We start from the raw sequence: 25,831 nt of genomic DNA on the forward strand, positions 1-25,831 counted from the left end.
ACAGGGTCAGCAACACTCACAAGGACAAGGACAAAGCCACAAACACGTGCACACAGTAAACTTCAGCTCGTAATTCAGAGAAAACACACACACACACACACCAGTGGTTAGGCAGGTGTGATGGTGGCAAGCAAAGTGTTGGCTGGGGTGATTGTCAGGCATTTTATGGTCATTATTTGCCATTACACACAGTATGGGGCTATGGACAACACACACACAGAGGAATAATGGGTCGTTTTGACAGCGGGTATCAGAGTGAGGAAAATTACACAGTAGGGAAGGAGGGGGCCACAGATGACAAGAGACAAGGAGGGAGGGAGAGGGGGGGGAGAGAGAGAGAGAGGGGAGAGAGAGAGAGAGAGAGAGAGAGAGAGAGAGAGAGAGAGAGAGAGAGGCCCCTTTGACTAATAGTTAAGGCATTTATGATGGGAGGATGGCAGGAAAGGGAGGGATGGAAGGATGAGGGGATAAATTGCTGTTGTTGAACTGGCCTTTTAAGAACAGGACAGCTATGATTATAGGCAGTTAGATGAAATCCAAGGCTAGAGACCTGCAACTAAAAAAGAGAAACAGAGAAAGAGAAAGAGAGAGAGAGAGAGAGAGAGAGAGAGAGAGAGAGAGAGAGAGAGAGAGAGAGAGAACGAGGGAGGATAGAGAAATTCCTTTCAAATGAATGATCAAAATATAGTTTTCCTGGCAGATAAAGTGAAAAGGCGTTGAACTATATCAGGGGTCAGCAACCTTTACTATCAAAATAGCCGCTTTTCCCCCCTCCCACAAAATTAAATGCTCAGGGAGCCACACAACCTATTTACCCTTAAAATGAAGATAACAGTGTGAGAGAAATCGGTGGTGGTTTTCAATGTATGTGATGTATAGATTGGGGGGAGATGACCGCATCTAAAGGGGCCGGGTCAGAGAGGTCGAAATGTGCATGCTGACGGTTTGAGCGGTGGAAGAATAGCGGTCTAGTGGCTGGCAGTCAGTGTTAGCCAGCAGAATGTTTACATTCCTTTTTTTTTTTATCCACTTTTTCTCCCATTTTCTATATTTTTCTCCCATCCCAATTTCGTATCATCCAATTCAACCCTCCCCTGTCACGGACGCTGTTTCTTGCCTCCCACAAGCCGGCTGCAATGTGGACTAAGTCATACATAGCACAAGTCCCCTCCGGTACTTGAGGTAACAGCAGTCGCATCTTTTCACCTGTGCAGCTCGATCTCTCAGTGGCGAGGAGTAACACGTGGGAGGCTCACGCTGCCCCCGACACTTCCTGATTCTACTGCGCAGGCGCACCAACCGACCTGTAGGAGTCGCTGTCCACAACGCCCGATCCCCACCCATCAGTTTCCCACCCCCTAATACGGCCAATGTGTATTAGTACGGACGACCAGCTAAACTGAAAGCAAATGTGGAGCGCTGGGCTCGAACTGACGAGCCCAGCGTCTCCAGCATTTCGTGGCGAGTGCCTTGCCCACTACGCCACGTAGCCGCCCCTCAGAATGTTTACATTCCTATCAAGAACATCAACAAGCTGATACAGGAGCAGAGCGATGGAGGTTGACAGTAATGAAACGTTTTGATGTGTGTAAAGGTTAAAGCAGTTGTCATGGCAGCGGCACATGACAACCAGAAGAGGGGCGGGCCATCATTGCTATGACGAAGATCCTATAAAGCTGACAGTGGTTCCGGGTAGGGGCAGACTACAATCTGACTAGGACTGAGACCAAAGAAACGAAGCCCACGGGAGAGAAGAGACCATCAGAGACTTCCTCCTCTCATCACAGAGAGGGGGGGGGGGAAGGAAAGGCCACATCATCATTAGCTTCGGCTAACACGAGGAGGGTTTTGGGCTAACGACCAGGCCTGAGCCACTATTGGACTGATAGCAATGACAATACGATCTGATAACATCTGATTATGAGGTTCTGTTTATTTAATAAACAACGCTCTTTCAAGAAAGGTATGCTGTCTGAGGGTCGAATTCTTATGGAGGTGGTGAATACTTATGCTGCGGATTGCACTAACGGGGAATGATAAGGGTTGGTACTGGCTGATTGATCAGAATCTAACAAGTGTATAACGTTTTATATATCCCCAACCATACCCCACATTTAGCATAAAACACCTGACAATTGCATACCCAAAGTAATTTGCGATTTATTATACTTTATACTTATAGCACACAGTTTGTTGCATTAATGGAATTATAAAGCAACAAAAAGAAAAAAAAACTTTACCTGTTATAACAAAGGAAAACCTCAAACTCTTATGAAGGAGAAAAAATACTGGCTGTGTAGACCTATTTTTAAATAAAATACAGAAGAGGAGAAAAAACACTGGTGTCTGTAGACCGTTTGAAATAAATCCATGAACTATTCAGGTATATTTGAGTCCTTCCCTTATTTGTGGAAAATCTATAAAATAAAAAGTAAATTTTTCATTGTTCGCAAATTTCGCACCACATATCAGGCATACAGGTAAGCCTGCATCATTAGTCGTGAAAGCAAATTAATCTGTCCACGCTGAATTAAACCCTCTATTTTCCTCAGACTTTCCTTTTTTGGATTTATCCATGATTAGCTTACTGGGGGGTCGGAAACTCAAGATTAGCCACTTGCAGACGGCAGGGAGAGGCACGGGGTGTGATGTACTGTATATTTTAGTTATGAAATATTTCTGTTGACTAAATATTTTAGTTGATGAAATATTTGTTCATTTCAGTGTCACAGTATGACATTGATCTCCAAAATAAGAAAAAAAAAATAAAAAAAAGGTTGCCGACCCCTGAACTATATGAACTACCCCAGTAATAAAAAGTCACGACTAGGATCCTCTCTCTGATATATCCTTGTCCGATGTATTCTATCGGCGTGTCAATGGTTACCCAGTAGGGGTGGGTTGGCATACTGGTTCCAATGGTCACAAATTCAAGTGGTTTCACTGGTTTTAAATACAGACTAACAAAGCGGGGTGGCAGGATGGTCCGAGAGGTAGAGAGGCCGACGGGTAACAGAGAGGTCGCTGGTTCAATCCCCGGTGCTGACATGAGGGCGTATTCCGGCTGCGAGCTACAGTAGCAATGTTTGACGGAGAACTTTCGGAGAACTTTGTACCGACGTCAACAAGAGGACAGTGCTCACAGCACACAGGAACACCTGTGATTGGCCAGACAATGTAGCTGAAGAATGGGGAGCGTTTGATGTGGAAGAGCAGGCAGTCAAAATGGAACGTGTTGTTAAGTACCTCAGACGAAGAACCATATATACGTTTTCAGAAGAACAATATTTTCAAACTGTATTATCTAAAGATGGTAAGTTAACTCATTGACTGCCAAAAACTAGTATATTCATTTTTGGCGCCCATGCGTTGAATGAAACAAGTATATATATTTGTATTATGATACTACACAGTCCCCCTGACCTTCTGTATGGATTTTGTAAAACTGTGATGACGATCGAATCCGGATAGGTGGCAGTCTTGCCTACCTTTCGAGTAATTTTTGAGCAAGGGGATGGCGCTTGATCAAGCAGCGGCTTCTTGTCTCGCCAGGAAAGGCAAATCAACTATTATTTGCATATTCATGTCAGTCTATTCGCCCAGTATATTCGCACTGACCCTTTGTACACAAGACAAGAGCTGGACATTGGTTCACATGTTGGATTACTGGATATTTCCATATTTTTCCATGGACCGAACGGGCACACCGGGTCTGTTTACATCGTCTCCCCGGACAAAGAGGCCTCGTACGCAGCGAGGGATGGAAAGCAGAAGCGGGGCCGCAGAGCTGGGGGGGTCTTGTCCAACTCCAAATCTCACAGGCAGGCCAAGCCAGGCGCATGATTCACAAAAGATGCAATACCTCGCTTCCTAGAAAATGTGCATGAATTTTTGGGAAATGGCCACTATTTAGGCTGGGGTTGCGCAGGAACGGATGTTTGTAGAAACAAACGGTTTGTTCCCTGTTGGGAGTATAAATATAGGAATTTCAAATTAGCGGTAGCCATATTATGTCTCCATAGTAGGGCTGACCCCTATTAGTCGATTAGTCGACTAACCGGTCGAAAGGAGCCGTAGTCGACTGGCCAACCTCTTAGTCGAATAAATTTTTTTTAAATCAAAATTTATAATATATATTTTTTTTTTTTATTATTCGATTTTTTTAATCATTCTTTCCAAAATAAAAAGAGGCCTAGAAGCGTGGCTAACGCTAATGGCACACATACCAGAAGCTAACTGCCTATGAAAACAGGCACAGAGGCACTGAAAGAGGATTTCACCCATCTAATGAACACACTAGACAAATATCAAAATGTATCCATCAGTGGACCAATTGCATGCTTTTGCAGAGGACAAGAAGCCTTCAGTTGACTCCTTCAGACATTAAGCACCCCCCACAGCCCAAATGGAATGATAAAAATTCAAATCCTTAGTGGGGGACAGCCCTACTCCATAGCTATAATATAGAATATAAGATGGGTCTACAAACATCGTTAAAGCGGACGCTGGCGCCAGATATTAAAGATGGGAAAACAGCGTGGCGGTCAATGAGTTAAGTGTTTTGTTCACTCATAGTTAAAGACAGTTGAGGTTGAGTAGTTTCTTGTGACATACAGTATCACATTCAAACTCCAAATACATGGGCTGTCCAAAACAATTCTAAAACAGACTTATATGGTTCTTCAGTGCAAGGTTTCAATTGTGGAGGTCAAAATCGTGATCACAATTATACAATTATTTGTGCAACCCTAACTCACAAGAGAACGATAGGATTCAGGTAAAAAGTCTGTGAAATGCACGTTTAACACTTTCTGCACCAAACCCGAGAAAAGTCGGGTTTCGCCGCGAACGGTTGAGCGCCATACCAGAGAATTCTCAGGGTTTGATCCTTTGATATTTTCCCTTTGATCCCCGTTCTAGACACTCAGCCGGAGCTCCCTAGGTCTCCCTGGCACATCTGCCTACTTTGGAATTGCAATGACGAATCTCACCAGGTGGCAGTATCGCCTACCTTTTGAACTGGGGATATCAGTTGTCTTCCAGTACTGACTTACCTCCGGCTGTTTCCGCCTAGGAGTGGATCACAACATAGCAATCGGTGGAAGATTTGGTGCCTCAGAGCTATTCTTTCCCGTATGGTAACCATGCCGTATGGTAACCATGCCCAATATACACGAGTAACTGGGATTTATTCATTTTGGAGTACTTTCTATTACTCAATTTCACAATTTTCTTATATACTATGATTCTACTGTCACCAACCATGCATGCTTATGCTCACTACATGTATTTATTGCTCCATCTCCACCCACTACAAACACGGAAACTCTCTAACCCGTCCCAAACCCCCCCCCCCCCCTCGGGGTCTTGGCCAAGATTGCAGTGACTGTTCTACGTGCACCACCGAGGCCATGGATCAGCTTCTTACCGTCTTCTGTCCGTGGTCTGTCAACATGGAGTTCATTGCTGGGTTAAGTACTTCTATTCTATTCACATAATATGCTTACTACATATATCTATTCTATTCACATATATGCTTACCACTTGTATCTATTGCTATGTCCGCCCATCACAATCACGCAAACTGTCTAACGCCTGTCCCGTCTCCCTGTCTCCCTGTGAGTGGCTGTCTCGGAGTGATGATCGGAGTGTTGGACGTCCCGTGATGATGACCGGGAGGATGAGACCCTCTCTGCGCCGCCCCTTTGCCTTAAATTGATCCGCTGTTTTATTGCAACACTACTATCAGCGACATCTAAGAAGGGAGATCCCCCCTTGAATGTCCCTTCTAAGGTTTCTCTCCTCCACATTGCTTGTGGTGCATTTTTTCCTATTGCTAGGTTTTAGTGAGTTTTTCCTTACCTTCGCGTGGGGTATGTCTGGGAGTGTTGCATTTATTTTATTTATAAAAAAAAAAAGAAAAAAAAGGAACTGGACTTTATGGTGTTTTTGTGTTCTTGATTTATTGTGATGTTTCTTTTTTTTTATCCACTTTTTCTCCCATTTTCTATTTTTCTCCCATCCCAATTTCGTATCATCCAATTCAACCCTCCCCTGTCTCGAACGCTGTTTCTTGCCTCCCACAAGCCGGCTGCAATGTGGACTAAGTCATACATAGCACGAGTCCCCTCTGATACTCGAGGTAACAGCAGTCACATCTTTTCACCTGCGCAGCGCGATCTTTCAGCGTCAGGGGTCTGCGCTTTGGAGGGGCGCCGCCCCCATCGCTTCCTGATTCTACTGCGCAGGCGCACCAACCGACCTGTAGGAGTCGCTGTCCACAACGCCCGATCCCCACCCATCAGTTTCCCACCCCCTAATACTGCCAATGTGTATTAGTACGGACGACCAGCTAAACTGAAAGCAATGTGGAGAGCTGGGCTCGAACAGGCGAACCCAGCGTCTCCAGTATTCGTGGTGAGCGCCTTGCCCACTGCACCACGTAGCCGCCCCTATTGTGATGTTTCTTCTTGACTTGTTTAAAGAAGACGTGTCCGGCCCATGGGGACATTAGCGTGTGTTGTCGGGCCTTACAAATACATTTTATTTGAATCTCCATAGCTATAATACAGAACACATGATGGGTCCGCAAACATTGCGAAAATTGTCAATAATGCTGGCGCCATCGAGTAAATATGGGAAAAGAGCGTGGCAGTCAATGAGTTAAGGACATTGCTAGTGTCCAATCACAGTGGTAGAACGCAGCTACAGACACTTCTCCAATACCAGTAAACGATGTTATTGCAGTATTTATCTCAATTAGCTCTCACTAATTACCAAGTAAAACTCACATTACTCTCATTTTAAATCTTGCCACACTTATGACGACACTCAGCATTCCAGTTTAAAAATAACATTCAGAGTTCAGTCCGATGTCTGGTGAATGGCCAGACATCGTCCAGGACGCTCTAATAAAGCAAAGAGAGGGACATTCACCTTTCTTTTGTCATCGTATTGACATTTAGAGTAGCTCACCCCTCCCTTTGAGACCATGACACTACTGGTCAGCTACACACACACGTGCAGAGAGACAAAGGCGCACTCACACCGACACACAGTTGACCTTTGGTTTGTGTCCTGCAGAGCTCTAATTGGTCTGTGGCTTCGGCCAACTATCTGTCCTGGATGACCGTGTGTGTGTGCGTGTGCGTGTGTGTGTGTGTGTGTTGGTCTCTCTCTCCCGCCCTCATTCCCCTTGGTATTTTTCCTACTCGCGCTCTCTCTCTCTTGCTCTCTCTTTCTCTCTCTCTCTCTCTCTGCTTCTCTCCATCTCTCTCCAACTCTCTCTTCCTCTATTCTCCTATTTCTGTTTCTCCCTCCTATCTTCAGATCTCCCTTAGCACAAGAGAACTGAGCTCCGCAAAGCAGAAGAGAATAGAGCAGAAGAGAATAGAGCAGAACAAAACTGAGCAGAACAGAAAGAACAGAGCAGAAAGAACAGAGCAGAGCAGAAAGAACAGAACAGAGCAGATCAGATCAGAAAGAACAGAGCAGAGCAGAAAAAGCAGAACAGAGCAGAAAGAACAGAGCAGAGCAGAAAGAACAGAGCAGAGCAGAAAGAACAGAGCAGAGCAGAAAGAACAGAGCAGAAAGAACAGAGCAGAAAGAGCAGAGCAGAAAGAACAGAGCAGAAATAACAGAGCAGAAAGAACAGAGCAGAGAGAACAGAACAGAGCAGAAAGAACAGAACAGAGCAGATCAGATCAGAAAGAACAGAGCAGAGCAGAAAAAGCAGAACAGAGCAGAAAGAACAGAGCAGAGCAGAAAGAACAGAGCAGAGCAGAAAGAACAGAGCAGAGCAGAAAGAGCAGAGCAGAAAGAACAGAGCAGAAATAACAGAGCAGAAAGAACAGAGCAGAGAGAACAGAACAGAGCAGAGCAGAAAGAACAGAGCAGAACAGAAAGAGCAGAGCAGAAAGAGCAGAGCAGAGCAGAAAGAGCAGAGCAGAAAGAGCAGAGCAGAGCAGAAAGAGCAGAGCAGAAAGAGCAGAGCAGAGCAGAAAGAACAGAGCAGAAAGAACAGAGCAGAGCAGAAAGAACATAGCAGAGCAGAAAGAACAGAGCAGAAAGAACAGAGCAGAAAGAGCAGAGCAGAAAGAACAGAGCAGAAATAACAGAGCAGAAAGAACAGAGCAGAGAGAACAGAGCAGAAAGAGCAGAGCAGAAAGAACAGAGCAGAACAGAAAGAGCAGAGCAGAAAGAGCAGAGCAGAGCAGAAAGAACAGAGCAGAAAGAACAGAGCAGAGCAGAAAGAACATAGCAGAGCAGAAAGAACAGAGCAGAAAGAACAGAGCAGAAAGAGCAGAGCAGAAAGAACAGAGCAGAGAGAACAGAACAGAGCAGAAAGAACAGAGCAGAACAGAAAGAACAGAGCAGAAAGAACAGAGCAGAGCAGAAAGAACAGAGCAGAGCAGAAAGAACAGAACAGAGCAGAAAGAACAGAGCAGAAAGAACAGAACAGAGCAGAGCAGAAAGAACAGAGCAGAGCAGAAAGAACAGAGCAGAAAGAACAGAGCAGAAAGAACAGAACAGAGCAGAGCAGAAAGAGCAGAGCAGAGCAGAAAGAACAGAGCAGAAAGAACAGAACAGAGCAGAGCAGAAAGAGCAGAGCAGAGCAGAAAGAACAGAACAGAGCAGAAAGAGCAGAGCAGAAAGAACAGAGCAGAAAGAACAGAGCAGAGCAGAAAGAGCAGAGCAGAAAGAACAGATCAGAGCAGAAAGAACAGAACAGAGCAGAAAGAGCAGAGCAGAAAGAACAGATCAGAGCAGAAAGAACAGAACAGAGCAGAAAGACCAGAACAGAACAGAAAGAACAGAACAGAGCAGAAAGAGCAGAGCAGAAAGAACAGAACAGAGCAGAAAGAGCAGAGCAGAAAGAACAGAACAGAGCAGAAAGAGCAGAGCAGAAAGAACAGAGCAGAAAGAACAGAGCAGAGCAGAAAGAGCAGAGCAGAAAGAACAGAGCAGAGCAGAAAGAACAGAGCAGAGCAGAAAGAACAGAGCAGAGCAGAAAGAACAGAACAGAGCAGAGCAGAAAGAACAGAGCAGAGCAGAGCAGAAAGAACAGAGCAGAAAGAGCAGAGCAGAAAGAACGGAGCAGAAAGAACAGAGCAGAGCAGAAAGAACAGAGCAGAGCAGAAAGAACAGAACAGAGCAGAAAGAGCAGAGCAGAGCAGAAAGAACAGAGCAGAGCAGAAAGAACAGAGCAGAAAGAACAGAGCAGAAAGAACAGAGCAGAAAGAGCAGAGCAGAGCAGAAAGAACAGAGCAGAACAGAGCAGAGCAGAAAGAACAGAGCAGAAAGAACAGAGCAGAAAGAACAGATCAGAAAGAGCAGAGCAGAGCAGAAAGAACAGAACAGAGCAGAAAGAACAGAGCAGAAAGAGCAGAGCAGAAATAACAGAGCAAACAGAGCAGAAAGAATAGAGCAGAATAGAGCAGATTTTATAGGCTGCACCATGTTAAAATCTCCAAGCGGAGGAGCATCAGTTGATGCCATCAAATGGACTCCAGGGAAAGGAGAAAACTGGAGGGGTGAAAATAGGAGGATGACGGGGGGAGGAGATGGAGGGAGAGATTGAATGAGTGAGAGGATGAGTGGTGGTGGAGGAGGAGGACAGAGCACTGGACTGAGTGTGAGGAGGAGGTGGTGAGGGAGGAGGAGGGATTAGGGGTGGTCCCAGTGGCCTCCCCAGGCTAAGCTAGCCCATCAGTTGTAGCTGAACTAAGAGGATCCATTTAAACTCAACCCCTTTTCCCTACAGACAGCTAACTCTGTGTGTGTGTGTGTGTGTGTGTGTGTGTGTGTGTGTGTGTGTGTGTGTGTGTGTGTGTGCCTGCCTCTGTGCCCATTTCTGTACCCCTCTCCGTCTTTCTCACCTCCTTTCCCCCCCTCTTCTCCCTCTCTCATTGTGTCACATGTCTCTCTCCAAATCTCTTCTTTCTATCCTCTCTCACTTAGTATGTCTCTCTCCATTTCCCTTCCTCCCTCCCACCTCTCTCTCGCTCTCACACAGACACGTATGTATCCATCAGTCTCTCCATCTGCCTCACTTCCTTCCTTCCTCCTCCTCTCTCTTCCTGTTTTTTCCCTCACCATCATTCTCCTCTTCATCTTTCTTTCCATCTCTAAATCTCTCTATGTGAGCCAGTGTCGTCACAGCCAGAGGAGAGAAGCAGGAGAGAGAAGAGAAGCAGGAGGGAGAAGAGGAGAGAAGCAGGAGGGAGAAGAGGAGAGAAGCAGGAGAAAGAAGAGAGAAGCAGGAGGAAGAAGAGGAGAGAAGCAGGAGGGAGAAGAGGAGAGAAGCAGGAGGGAGAAGAGGAGAGAAGCAGGAGAGAGAAGAGGAGAGAAGCAGGAGAGAGAAGAGGAGAGAAGCAGGAGAGAGAAGAGGAGAGAAGCAGGAGGGAGAAGAGGAGAGAAGCAGGAGGGAGAAGGAGGAGAGAGAAGAGGAGAGAAGCAGGAGGGAGAAGAGGAGAGAAGAGAGAGAAGAGGAGAGAAGCAGGAGGGAGAAGAGGAGAGAAGAGAGAGAAGAGGAGAGAAGCAGGAGGGAGAAGAGGAGAGAAGAGAGAGAAGAGGAGAGAAGCAGGAGGGAGAAGAGGAGAGAAGAGAGATAAGAGGAGAGAAGCAGGAGGGAGAAGAGGAGAGAAGAGAGAGAAGAGGAGATAAGCAGGAGGGAGAAGAGGAGATAAGAGAGAGAAGAGGAGAGAAGCAGGAGGGAGAAGAGGAGAGAAGAGAGAGAAGAGGAGAGAAGCAGGAGGGAGAAGAGGAGAGAAGAGAGAGAAGAGGAGAGAAGCAGGAGGGAGAAGAGGAGAGAAGAGAGAGAAGAGGAGAGAAGCAGGAGGGAGAAGAGGAGAGAAGCAGGAGGGAGAAGAGGAGAGAAGAGAGAGAAGAGGAGAGAAGCAGGAGAGAGAAGAGGAGAGAAGCAGGAGGGAGAAGAGGAGAGAAGAGAGAGAAGAGGAGAGAAGCAGGAGAGAGAAGAGGAGAGAAGCAGGAGAGAGAAGAGGAGAGAAGCAGGAGGAAGAAGAGAAGAGGAGAGAAGCAGGAGAGAGAAGAGGAGAGAAGCAGGAGGGAGAAGAGGAGAGAAGAGAGAGAAGAGGAGAGAAGCAGGAGAGAGAAGAGGAGAGAAGCAGGAGAGAGAAGAGGAGAGAAGCAGGAGGAAGAAGAGAAGAGGAGAGAAGCAGGAGGGAGAAGAGGAGAGAAGCAGGATAGAGAAGAGGAGAGAAGCAGGAGGGAGAAGAGAAGAGGAGAGAAGCAGGGGGGAGAAGAGGAGAGAGAGAAGAGGAGAGAAGCAGGAGGGAGAAGAGGAGAGAAGCAGGATAGAGAAGAGGAGAGAAGCAGGAGAGAGAAGAGAAGAGGAGAGAAGCAGGAGGGAGAAGAGGAGAGAGAAGAGGAGAGAAGCAGGAGGGAGAAAGGGAGAGAAGCAGGAGCGAGAAGAGGAGAGAGAAGAGAAGCAGGAGAGAGAAGAGAAGAGGAGAGAAGCAGGAGAGAGAAGAGAAGAGGAGAGAAGCAGGGGGGAGAAGAGAAGAGGAGAGAAGCAGGAGGGAGAAGAGGAGAGAGAAGAGGAGAGAAGCAGGAGGGAGAAAGGGAGAGAAGCAGGAGGGAGAAGAGGAGAGAGAAGAGGAGAGAAGCAGGAGGGAGAAGAGGAGAGAAGCAGGAGGGAGAAAGGGAGAGAAGCAGGAGGGAGAAGAGGAGAGAGAAGAGGAGAGAAGCAGGAGGGAGAAGAGGAGAGAAGCAGGAGAGAGAAGAGAAGAGGAGAGAAGCAGGAGAGAGAAGATGAGCAGAAAGAGGAGAGAAGCAGGAGGGAGAAGAGGAAAGAGAAGAGAGAAGCAGGAGGGAGAAGAAGAGAGAAGCAGGAGGGAGAAGAAGGAGGGAGGAGAGGAGAAGAGAGGCTTTGCTGTTTTATTGTGTAGAAGAAAAAAATACATTTTCAATGTCTCTCTCCCTCAACTCTCTCTCTGTACCTTCCACCCCTTCACCCCGACCACCCACCCACCCACCATCTCTGGGTGAACACTGAGACCAGTGTTTGTCCCCATGAGACAGATGAGATAGAGGAGTTGTTACAAAGGATCAGATTAAACCGAATATATATATTTATTGATTGATATATATTGCATAGTATTTGTATATCGTTTGATATCCCTTGTATATTCCTTGTACATATACACGGAATATCCCTTTAGCCTAGTACAGACCATAATATTTCGTTCTCCTATTGGACAGCGGTCCACAGGCGCCAGGGCCGTGCCTCCAGAGTCAGGTTCAAAGCCACCGTCAAGACATGTCTGTACATGCCCGGCCTTGCCCAGGAATACGAGACAGAAATGAGGTTGGCACTAGATTGTTCGCCGTGCATATAAATATGGCGCAGGTGAATACAGAAGTAGAGTTACCCAATAAGTTGAAGCCTCACCCACGATACTCCGTGCGGTGAAGTATGGCCTGTTTGGCCCCAAATAGAGCATTGAGACCGCGTGCGAATTAATAACTGAATTGTCAGAGTTTGGCGCTATACCGTCGAGTGCGACATATTTCTATTAAGTCAGTAATAGTCTATTTGTGTATAGTGTATCGTGCGGCTAAAGTTCTACAGTGACCAGCATCACCAGCGCTTCCTCGTATCAGCTAGAGTGCTTATCCAGGCTGGGCTGCTTTCATGGCGCTTTCACCCGAGGAGACCTAGACGAGAACCGTGTGGACATGTACACTGGATTAATCTACCCGACGACTACATAGCCCTTTGCGGCTGGATTATATTTGTTTTGGTCCTGTGATTTATGGAGCGGAGAATCGCCGACGCCTACACGTGTGGGATTTACCCTGTGAGGAGCCACGTCGAGTCTGCGCCTCAGAGAGCCTGAGGCCGGCTAGCTTTCTTCACTGTGGAGCTACAGTCTACGGAGAACAGCTGTATTCGTCTGTGGATCAAGAGACTATTGCACCGTCTCCTGTACTTGGAGTCTCCTTAGTCATCGTTGACCAGACTCTCTACTACCGACAGATCCTCTACCCCTGCTGGCTTACAACCGGGGGGACCCTTCCAGTATCTCCCGCTATGTATTACTAGTGTACCATAGATATAATTCCCTAAGATTCAGGTTGTATAATTACCTCCTGCGTAACCAGAGAATGGACATTCATTATTGATTTGCCTACGCACATTCCTTTGCCTTATAAGCGCATCCAAAGTAAAATAGAGAAGTATATTATGTACCTTTTGCTGCAATAAATACTTAATTACCACTTTGTGTGGAACCGATTCATTGTGGGAAGTGTTCATCATATTTATATATCATGTACTGTATGGCCAGTAATTAAAGTACATAAAGCGGTAGTGGTTTAATGATACCATACTTATCAATACAGTCAGGGAATTGTACCCCTCAGTTACAGGAGTCATGCATTTTTCAACCCTGCTGTGTTCCTGTGTTTATACCATCCACTGGTATCTGGCTTGGTAGAATTCACCTGATAACCCCAGCCATTTATGCCTTTCAGAGCAGCCCGGCAGGGCTTTTCACACGGGCACACACACATTATGTATAGACACACGCTCACACACGCACGGCAAGGCTGTTCAAATATTCACAAGTGGTGTTCTTACGGTTGCCAATGACTCTTGGCAATACCAACTTTAGAAACACACACACACAGTGTTGACTGTGCATCACAATTCTGTACATAGAGCTGTATTTCTTTTTTTACCTCTCATCCTCTGGATTGACCTCCGGTCAATGGTCTCTAACTACACACCCTCAAGACCCCTACGCTCTGCATCTTCTGGCCGCCTCAGACCTACTCCTATCCAAGCTCCGGGAGGGTCATCAAAGAGAAGCCGCCTATTCTCAGTCCTTGCCCCACAATGGTGGAATGAACTACCCACCCCAGTTAGGACAGCCGAAACACGTCCAATCTTTCGCCGTCGACTAAAGACTCACTTCTTCAACCATTATCTGAAATAATAATAAAAAATATCTAACCCTAACTAACCTTACTGTCATGCACTTACTAACCTACACTGTAACACGCAACACTTTGATGAATATTGTTACTCAGCTGATGGAGTTGTGCCCTTCCTGATGACTTGCCGTACAGAACTTGTAAGTCGCTTTGGATAAAAGCGTCAGCTCAGTTAAATGACTAAATGTAAATGCTTACTGTTCTTTAAATTCTATTCTTTCATTCTCCATTTCCTCTCCCTGCCACCCCTCATCCCTCTTTTCCTTCACCTCTCTCCACCCCTCTATCCCAATAGCTTCTCTATGAAGAAGACTTCCGCAAGAACCAGTTCCGTCCCGGAACATAAATAGATAGACGGGAGCGTTCCTGTTGGCGTTCGTCCCTCCATCTATCCGTATATCTGTACATACAAGCTGGTGTGTGTGTGTGTGTGTGTGTGTGTGTGTGTGTGTGAATATATATATATATATATATATATATATATATATATATATATATATATATATATATATATATATATATTAGAGGTGGGCATAGATAATTTTTTTTAATCTAGATTAATCTATCTGCAATCCTGGATTTAAGATTAAAATGGCTCAAAAAATAAAAATAAAAAAATATGCCGAAGGCATTCAAAATATGTGTGTTCTACCCAAATAATGACCAGAAGTAAGTCCTTACTTTTTCTTTCCTCCTTATGTTTCTCAGGCCAGGTGGCCCATTACACCATGAGCCCATCTCCCGTTTCCAAAATGCATTACAGACCGTTTGAAAAAGCTGTTTTGCTATGATAATTGGTAATGAAATATCAAAATAATGTTCAATAAGATGTACTTGTGTTTAATAAGTTGTTTTATTCAGAAGTTAACACAAATAAATAATATTACCAGTACAGTACAGTATCTAGCACACTCTCAGGAGCAAAACAGAAAGAAGCATTTCAAACTTGAACTATGTGACATGGCTTGACTCAATCAGTCCAATCTCTATTTCTCCTTCTTCCACCAGTCACTCAGGCAGACCAGCTTGTTTTATGTAGCGGTGTCTACTTATAGTGCCTATAATATTTTTACCGTTGGGTGCCAGACAGGGCCAAACCCTGCCAATGCAAATCAACTGCTCCAGTGGAGTTGCTCAGTGGCCAATGGTGTCAACTGTGGTTGTACTGGGCAGCTCACAGGTGTGAATGGAACTGTGTGAATGTGAAGCAGGGCGTTCCTGAAAAAGAGCATCTGTGCTCAGCGAACCTACCCTGGGTAAATAAAGGTTAAAAAAATAAAAACAAAAAAAATAAAAAAGTAAAAACAATTTTTTTTAGATTAACTGCGTCAATTATATTATCGCGCGATACTAGTATCGCGTTAACGCCGTTAACGGCCCAGCTCTAATATATGTGTGTGCATCTGTCTGTATCTGTGTATATATATATGTGTGTGTCTGTGTGTGTGTGTATCAGGCCATGTGAGCGGATCGGAGCGTGAGCGGCGCGGGGAGCGGAGCGGGCGGTTTTGACGTGAGCGAGGAGTGGGTTTTAAAATATGTCGGCGCGACGTCCGGAGCGAGAGTTCTCCTCCGCTCCAATCCACTCCGGGACGCTCACACAGTGGTTTAACACTGATGTAATAATATACATGTAGTACAATGGCAAAGCAACAGATGGCGATGTACAAACATGAAGGCCATTTTCAACCAATGAGAATTGAGAAGGGTGAACCTGTGATATCCTGTTCAGGCTTCACTCCTCCTCCTTCACTCACTCCTGTTAGAAAAGTATCGACGCCATTGTTGTTGTCGTTAGCTTACATGCTAACGTTAATGGCAGCGACCATAGCATTGTGGCTTGGCTAACTATCATCGCTTAATAGAGCTAGTGAATGGATAAACAACGTTATTTAACATTGCAGAATGGGTACAATTACAATGCTGCTCAATACAAACAATTGTTAAGGGGCCCAGGGAGTGTAGACTGTTGTAGTTTGAGCTAATTTACACCATGCTCCAAAAAAAAAATACAAAAAAGCCGAGCGATCTGGCGCGGGGAGCGCTCGATTCAAGGTGAGCGGTGAGGGAGCGGAGAGCGACTTGGGGGCGGGGTCAACATGAGCGATTAGCGGAGCGGACCAAGCTTTAAAGAGCGAAGAGCGGATTTCTCGGCCGCGCCGATCCGCTCACGTGGCCTGGTGTGTATACAGTATAATATATATATATGTATGTGTGTCTGTGTATACAGTATATATATATATATATGTATGTGTGTGTGTGTAAACTGTGTATATCTGTGTCCGTGTGCATATGTATATATATATGTGTGTGTGTGTGTGTGTGTATATGTGTGTGTGTGTGTGTGTGTGTGTGTGTGTGTGTGTGTGTGTGTGTGTGTGTGTGTGTGTGTGTGCATCCGTCTGTCTGTGTGTGTGTGTGTATATATATGTGTGTGTGTGTCTGTGTGTGTATACAGTATATATATATGTGTGTGTGTATATACAGTATATATGTGCGTGCGCGTGTGCATGTGTGTATGTATATGCAGTGTGTGCGCGTGTGTGTGTGCGCGTGTGCGTGTGTGTGTGCATGTGTGTGCGTGCGTGTGCGTGTGTGTGTGTGTGTGTGTGTGTGTGAGAGTCCGCACCTTGTCTGCGTTGTCAGCAGCCAGCAGGTTGGTAGCCAGGGTCTGCAGCTTGTGCTGGGCCATGTTCTTCAGCGCCGCCAGGCTGCGCCGGGTCATGGCCTGCTTCAGGTTGACGGCAGGGTGGCTCAGAGCGTCCACCGCCGCCGGCGCCAGCTCGTCACAGGCGTTCAGGATCTCCACGGCGGTGATGCCCATCACACAGCGGTCCAGCGCCCCTGAGGGCAGGAGACAAGCAAACAGACCAACAATCATATAACTCTTTGGACAGCCCATGTATTTAAATTTTTTTTTATTTGATATCTTTATTTCGAACATGTATATATTGTTTTATATTACAAACAATATAAAACAAAAACAAATCATTGATCTATTTTTAAATTTTTTTTATTTGAAATCATTATTTCGAACATGTAAATAAATACACACAATATAAAATCAAAACAAATCATTGATCTCAAGAAATTAAATGGATTTTTTTATAAATAAACAAAATCAAAACATAACTAAATGTACATGTTCGAAAAGGAGTAGGAAGAAGTATACACTTATTTAATCCTATCCTTTTCCAGTACTCAAATGAATGTACTACAAACCTTACAAAACAAATATATATATGCAAAACAAAAAAATTATATATGTAAAACATGAAAGAATAAAAAAAAAAATTTAAACACCCGTGAATGTCAAAGCCCTTCCTCATCCCTGTACCTCGTGAAAATGATTTCTTTATAATTCAGTTTGACATTGCTTTAGCACCACATTCAGACTGTTCTACAGTTTCACTAGGGCTGCACGATTAATCGATTTGAAATCTAAATCTGGAATGATGCAATTATCAAATCGCAAAAAAATTAAAATCTGATTTTTTATTTTTTTTTTACATTTATTTAACCAGGAAGTCCCATTGAGATACAAGATCGGTTTGGGAGAGGGAGGTAAGGGGTTTTAGATTGTGCGTTGTGAAGTTTAGACTTCAGAGAGGGAGAGTAAAGTACAGAAAAAAAGGTACCGTTGGGTACCGGTATCGATTCCCAGGTAAAAAGAAACATTTTCAGGCTCGGTGTCCTGAAAAGACCCACCGCGTAGGCCAGATGCAAGCCGCATTTTACAATAAACCTCTGCGGGGCTGCTTAAAAAGAAAATTATAATCGCAAATGTAATCGCAATATCTGTCCGAAAAATCGCAATTAGATTATTTCCCAAAATCGTGCAGCCCTACTCCACATATGGAAATGCAGTGTCTTCTCCTGGTACAGTAGTGCGTACACTGAGAACCTTTCAATTGAGTTCTCCCCTCATATTATAACCCCCCCCCCCCCTCTATCAAAGAACAGAGCAGTTGCAGTTTAATGTCACAGATAACCTTGTCTGTGTCACACTAGCTCAGGGGTCAGCAACCTTTACTATCAAAAGAGCCACTTTTCCCCCGTCCCACAAAATAAAATGCTCAGGGACCTCACAACCTATTTACCCTTAAAATGAAGATAACAGTATAACATTTTATATATCCCCAAGCATACCCCACATTTAGCATAAAACGACTGACAATTGCATACCCAAAGTAATTTGCGATTTATTATACTTTATACTTATAGCACACAGTTTGTTGCATTAATGGGATTATAAAGCAAAAAAAAGAAAAATTTTGACTTTTTAATTGCTGTTTTTACCTGTTATAACAAAGGAAAACCTCAAACTCTTATGAAGTGGAGAAAAAATACTGGCTGTGTAGACCTATTTTTTAATAAAAAACAGAAGAGGAGACAAAACACTGGTGTCTGTAGACCGACTTTGAAATAAAACCCTGAACTATTCAGGTATATTTGAGCCTTCCCTTATTTGTGGAACATTTATAAAATAAAAGTAGTCCACTTTGAAAAAAGACTACCATGTGTACTGTAGACCTACTTTGAAATAAAACACAGAAAAGGAGAAAAAACACTTGCATCTGTAAACCTACTTTGAAATAAAACCCTGAACTATGCAGCTCTATTAGAGTCCTTCCCTTATTTGTGGAAAATCTATAAAATAAAAAGTAAATTTTTCGTTGTTCGCAAATTTCGCACCACATATCAGGCATACAGGTAAGCCTTTTGTTGACTAAATATCTTAGTTGATGAAATATTTTTTCATTTCAGTGTCACAGTATGACATCGATATCCCAAATTTGCCGACCACTGCACTAGCTGAACATTGTATTGTCAGATTAAAAAAAGAAATATATATATGGTTGGTTGGTACTGTAGCTAAAGCTAGCTAATATTAACTGGTCAGAACATTGATGAATAACTTCAAATTTAATTAAAGTTAAATGAAATGACCAGAATCGAACACCGGCACCGTGGGCCTGTACAGGATCTGTGCTTGTTTTACTGTTACTGACACAGTTTGAAGGTCAAGGGGTCTTTGTCAGTTATTTGTTAGTTTGTCAATCTGTTATTGATGGGCTTTAGTAGAGTCTGATAATTCACTTTACATCTCTCTCTAATAGACAAGAGAACAAGGTGGAAAGAAAAAGAGAGAGCGAGAGCGAGAGCGAGACAGAACAAGAGCGAGAGAGAGATAATTTGGTATACAGTAGATATTAGGACCGGCTCCAATATTGAGTGAGGAGAGATGCGTCAGCTTTCTAAATGGGCTGTGAATCACCTACACACAGAAATCTAGACCAAATACCCTGCGTATGTGTGTGTGAGTGAGAGAGAGAGAGTTGAGTGTGTGAGTGTGTGAGAGAGGTAGAGAGATAGAAAAAGAGAGAAAGAGAGATAAAGGGCCTCTGAGCTGTCACACCATTACCTGTCCCACGCATCAGCACACTCAGCCTTCTTCATTTCACACTTTGCTACCTTGCAATCTAGTCCACTACATCAGCTGGTCCTATGGAAAACACACTCACACACTGTCCGAGCTGCTGGCCTGCTCCACATCCTAACTGTAGCATTAACACAACAACATGACTCACTAGTTCGCAGTTAGCTAACTGACCAATCTTAAGCCCCTCCCTCTTCTCTTGATCCTCCGGTCACAACTGTTGCTTCCCTCGGATGGGAATTCATTGCTTCTCGCTCTCGTGAATCATTGTGGCGTTTGGGCCTATACTTTAGATTATTTTTTCGTTCACATTGTGTGTTTGACTTTGAGCTTTGCAGTATAGTATACCCATAGCTGGTTTGGGCTACTAACTCGAACCGGTGTCATTCTCGCGTGCCTCGGCCCTTCAATTAGGAAATTGTCATCAGGCAGGTTGGTGTAAAGGTCTAAGCACACGCCTACCACCGCAGAGACCCGGGTTCAATTCCCGGCAGCGCTACCTCCAGCTTGGTCACTCGTTCCTCTGAACAAAATGGTCAGTGTTCAGAGGAAATTGTCAATCCCCTTAGGGAAATTCATAGGGGGACAGGGGAGGGAAGGTACCGGTAGCGACTCCTACTGCCTGTCCAGCAGGGAGGAGATCTGAGGAGATACCTCTGCACACGTTACACTCTCCCAGTGAATCACCCGAGGCCCCATGATACGATAGTATCACGATACTCAAGTCACAACACTGCGATAGCATTGCGATTTTGTGTTTTTCTTTGCTAAATTATGTCCCCAACGGAACATGTCAACATCTGAACAAATATATATACACAACATCCGTTTGCTCTAATAAGATAGTTATTCCACCTGACCCCCCCCCCCCCCCCCTCCCCGCATCTGCATTTGGATAATTTCCCCCCAACTTTCAAATGAAGTCTGTCCATGAACACTGACTCAAGACGGTGCCAGTGTATTATAAATATCCTTATGAGAATGTGGCAAGTAGAGTGCTTCCATACAAGTGGGTTAAATATAAAATAGATTATCATTACCCCCTCCTCCTACTATCCATCTCCACCATCCATCCCCCAACACTCCCTCTCTCTCTCTCTCTCTCTCTCTCTCTCTCTCTCTATCAGTGTCTCCCTCTCTACTTAGCACAATGACCTTTCTAATAACAGTTTTAAGAGGGGCATCCTCTTTCTCTCTCTCTCTTTCTCTCTCTCTCTATATCAGTGTCTCCCTCTCTACTTAGCACAATGACCTTTCCAATAACAGTTTTAAGAGGGGCATCCTCTCCCTCCTTGTCATTCTCTCCCCCATTCTCTTTCTCTCTCTCATAACCAGTTTTAAGAGGGAGAGTAAACAGCATAAACAACCTAATGCCTCTAATGCAGCAGACAGACACTAGGCCCCATTTAAGCAAATGTTTTGGTAAGTGCTCCCCCCCCCTACCCTCTTCCTCCTCGTCATCGTCATCGGGGGTGCTTACGTGCACAATTATATTCTGGAAACCAGCTAATATCACGGTCTTAGAAAGGGTAAGGTGTTTATCCACGTTCATATCCTGACTACTAACATGCCTGTACAGGCCTCTATGAGTAAACAGAATATTACTAGTATTAGTATCGAATGGAAATGGAAGTCGCACACAATGAACAGGATGAGGTGTTTATAAGCCTCAGTAGTGTCCCATCTGATTTTAACACATCCCAGTGATCATATTTCAGCTTTATCATAGCCGGGATGATGAGCTTATCGGAGCTACTGTACACGGGATGTATGGAGTGTACATGCAGCATCGGGACAAAAATCATACCAAACAATAGTAAAACCAAGAGAGAAAGACAGAAAGAAAGATGGCAAATACAGACAAAGAGAGACAGAGGAGTTGAGATGGATGTGATGTTTGCATAGAGCCACAATACTAAACATGCAGTCTCCTCGATGAACCAACAACACACTGACAATCTATTATTTATCTGATGACGTGTGTGTGTGTGTGTGTGTGTGTGTGTGTGTGTGTGTGTGTGTGTGTGTGTGTGTGTTAGATGGTAGTAAAGTGAGATTTAAAACACTGAGATAGCACTGTCCCTGGCAGTTCCCACTGGCTAATGGCAAATTATGTGTGTGTGTTGTGTGTGTGTGTGTGTGTGTGTGTGTGTGTGTGTGTGTGTGTGTGTGTGTGTGTGTGTGTGTGTGTGTGTGTGTGTGTGTGTGTGTGTGTGTGTGTGTGTGTGTGTGTGTGTGTGTGTGTGTGTGTGTGTGTCGAGCTGGCTTCCTCTTCACTCACTCTCTCTTTCTCTCTCTGCACTTCACACACACAGCTAATGGTCCATGCTGCAATTAATCACCACACGCTCACAAAATACACATACACACAGAATGAAGATGCATGCGCACACACACACACACACACACACACACTAGCCTAGTGCAGTGGTTTAAGAACAAAATAGACGTATTTATTCTATTTAACCCAGATGGGCTTCTCTTCACCATTAAGACCTACGGTGTTCTCTCTTCATACATACTGGCAGCAGAGCTAAACAGATCACAGAGCTCACCTTCCACTGGGCACCGCCCCCTGGTTCAAAAGCTCCCATACATTACCATGGAGAGGCTGATGATATTTAGCAGTAAACATTCAATCTGCTCGAAAGGTCCTCAGCATGAATATAATGGTACATTTTTTGGCGTATTTTAGTTGATCAAGAAAGGAGGGCGGGACTTGAGATAGGTCATTCCAGCATCGGGAGACAACGCTTCCGCTGACGGAGCGATTTGTCTTGCAGCGGTGAAGGGGTTTATGACTCCACTACTTCACCCTGGTCGTTCTGGAGAGAGTGTTCCACGTATTCACTGTACAATTAGAACACAAAAGGTTGACCGTGAGAATAACCCACGGGTTAAACACGGTCATCACGGCGCGCGAGACCTTTGCCAATCGTCCCCATCTAAAACCCGCCCTCTTTTCTGCCCTCGGGAAGCGACGGCTGCGATTGGAGGATGGAGAAAAGAGAGGGGGCGGGGTTTGAACTCCGGCGCTCACCTGTGTCCATCTGCCAGACGTACACGGAGCCGTCGGAGCAGCCCACCACCAGGTAGTCGTCCGCCGGGCGCCACTTGATGACCTGGATGGGGAAGAGGTGCCGCGACGCCAACATGATGCACTTCCTCTCCCGGAGACTCAGCAGGCCCACCGAGTGGTCGCTGGCCACGGAGCACACACAGTGCTGCACACGGGTCTGTGGGAGGGAGGGAGAGAGAGGGGGGGGTGGAGAGAGAGGAGGGGGAGAGAGAGAGGAGGGGGGGAGAGAGGGGGAGAGAGCGAGGAGGGGGGAGAGAGAGAGAGAGAGAGGAGGGGGGGAGGGGGGGGGGGAGAGAGGGGGAGAGAGCGAGGAGGGGGGAGAGAGAGAGAGAGAGAGGAGGGGGGGGGGGAGAGGAGGGGGAGAGAGCGAGAGGGGGGAAAAAGAGAGGAGGGGGGAAAGAGAGAGGAGGGGGAGAGAGCGAGAGGGGGGGGAGAGAGAGAGAGAGAGAGAGGAGGGGGTGAGGGGGGAGAGAGGGAGAGGAGGGGGGGGTGGAGAGAGAGGAGGGGGGGGTGGAGAGAGAGGAGGGGGAGAGAGCGAGAGGGGGGGGGGAGAGAGAGAGAGAGAGGAGGGGGGGGGAGTGAGGGGGGAGGGAGAGAGAGGGGGGAGAGAGAGGGAGAGAGAGAGAGAGAGAGAGAACATTAACACAAGCTAGTGAATCACAGGTTAATCTCCATGGTGACCACATCACATAACACACGTATAATAATGTCATCTGCAAAACACAAACACAAACACATACCTTACCTTGTGATTGATTGAAAATTGTATTAACAGATTGCAGAATGGGTACAATACAGTACGGCTCAATACACACAATTGTTAAGGGGATGCAGACCTGAGAAAGACTTTCCTCTTGTTTACATCAGGGTCCCCCATTTTCAATTCATAATGACATTTATGACATACACAACATACATGACATCATGACATTTATGACATAGGAACATACATGACATACAGGTATATAGTACCGTTACATTTGTGACATACAAGATATGCAAATATACAGTACTGTTAAACAGAGATCCTAACATAAAATATATACATACGAGGGGGATGAAACTGTACATTAGGAGGGGGTGGCGGGTGGGAGGGGGGGGTTTGGACATTTATGGGGGCCAGTTTCGAATTGCAGCCTCTCGTAGGTGCTCTTTGAGAGCGGTTTTGAAGGTGGGTAGGGATTCAAATTTGTTTACGCCTGTGGGTAGGGCGTTCCACATTGATGTGGCATAATTGTGAAACGTGTTTAGTCCCTTGTTTGAGCCGAATCTGGGTTTAACATGATTTGTTGAGCTTCCTCTGGTGTAGTGGTTGTGGTATTCACTGACCTTTGGGAAGTATTTCGACATGTACATGGGTACCTTAGTGGTGTAGTGTATCTTGTAGACCAGGTCCATTGCAAGTTGCTGTACTCCGTCATAACTCTGTTGTACTCTGTTGCAACGGCAGTCTTCATTTAACAACAAAACACACACGCACACCATTTCTCTTCCCGTTTGTGTTCCCATTACTAAAGTCCCACATTTCTGAAGGCTTAGCAACCACACCATGTGTGTGTGTTGTCCAGAGCCTCCCACTGTGTCTAATGACAAATAATGACCATGAAATGCCTGACAATCAACCAGCCACTTTGCTGCCACTATTACACCTACCTAACCAATGGTGTGTGTGTGTGTGTGTGAGTGTGAGTGTGAGTGTGAGTGTGAGTGTGAGTGTGAGTGTGAGTGTGAGTGTGAGTGTGAGAGAGTGAGTGAGTGCGTACGAGTGAGAGGGAGAGAGATTTGTTTGGGGCTCATGGGGGTAGATCTGAGGTCTGAGGACACACACACCTGACAAAGAGATGATACTAAGTGCTTTAGAACAGACAGCCTAGTTCGACAGACCAGGCAAAAACACACAACACAAAATACAGATGGATGCCATTTTATACAAGCACAAGAATACACACACACACACACACACACACACACACACACGTGTCAGGGAGAGAAATGGGGGAGCAGAGTTTTAGCCTTGGCTGCTTTGACAGTCTGGTCTCTGTGACATATAGTTTACTAAAACACAACCAACACGTGAGTGTTAGGCTGCTTACACACACACACATGTACACTCACACACCCACATGTACACCCACACACCCACATGTACACCCACACACACATGTACACCCACACGCAGTAATATACTCATAATGTGCATGCACACAATTGTGATGTACTCGAATACATGTCTAAATGCACAGAAGCATAGATGCATAAATAAAGGCATAGATGCATACACGTGCGCACGCACACACAAACACATGCTCATACACACACAAACTCCCACACATTATGCTCATAAACATATATACACACACACACACACAAAGGTGCAGTACGAGAGATGAGGAGCATGTTGTTGTGAACTAACCACTGTGAAATATGGCTTTCCTCTCTCTGTCAGCATGACCCAAACACAACTACCTGGAACATGTGTACACACACAGACACACACACACGTGTACACACGCACGCATATACACACACAAACGTGTGTGTGTACACGTACACACACACACACACACACACACACACACACACACACATAAACAGCTCCTACAGCCTTGGTCTGTCTGACAGACTGGTTACTGTGAAATATGGTTTAGAAAACAGCAGAAAAAAAGAAGTTCCACCTGACCTTCTTCTTCTTCTTCTTATTTGAATTTCCGGCAGTGTAGACGCATCGTGGCGTATTACTGCCCTCCACAATTCTTGCTTCGTCCACACTTGAGAAAGTTTACACTCCTCTTCTTCTTCTTCTCATCTCCAAAACACATTTCTATCGTCTCTGTCTCCTTCTTCTCTGCTCCTCTTGTCATACAATCACAATACAAACATCATCTCCTCTCTTGGAGGGCCCCCCCAAGAGGGGGCTCCACCTGACCTATTGAAACTGGTAACACATAACACATGCACACAGTCACACACACACACAGGTATACACATACAGCAAATTATTAGTAGAGACATGACCATGGGCTCTACTCTAAAACAAATGGATGGATGGATGACAGGAAGGAGAGAGGGGAAAGTGGATTAGGGGGGGGGGGGGGGAGTCAGGTAAGAACCTGTGGCAGAGAGAGAGAGAGAGAGAGAGAGGGGGGGGGAGAGAATGTGGGAGCGAGGAAGGGATGAAGGGAGGGAGAGAAGGTGGGAGGGAGGAAGGAAGGAAGCCAAGGATGGAGGAAGGAGAGAGAGGGAGGGAGGCAAGGATGGAGGAAGGAGGAGAGAGGGGGAGGGAGGCAAGGATGGAGGAAGGAGGAGAGAGGGGGAGGGAAGCAAGAATGGAGGACTCAAGGCGGCTAGGTGGT

The 25,831-nt window shown here is 45.4% G+C and overlaps 1 protein-coding gene across 2 annotated transcripts in view; it reads right to left on the minus strand.

The window, feature by feature from the left end:
• Positions 1–25,831, minus strand: part of wdr7 (WD repeat domain 7) — a 344,639-nt gene that overhangs the window by 268,536 nt on the left and 50,272 nt on the right. For both annotated transcript variants that reach the window (XM_084325436.1, XM_084325435.1), the window contains 2 exons: positions 22,440–22,635; positions 16,589–16,803 (listed from right to left, as the gene is read on the minus strand). In XM_084325436.1, coding sequence (XP_084181562.1) covers positions 16,589–16,803; positions 22,440–22,635 — 411 coding nt within the window. The remainder of the gene's footprint in view (positions 1–16,588; positions 16,804–22,439; positions 22,636–25,831) is intronic.

Source organism: Notolepis coatsorum (assembly GCF_963971535.1).
Source record: "Notolepis coatsorum genome assembly, chromosome: 11".
NCBI lineage: Eukaryota > Metazoa > Chordata > Actinopteri > Aulopiformes > Paralepididae > Notolepis > Notolepis coatsorum.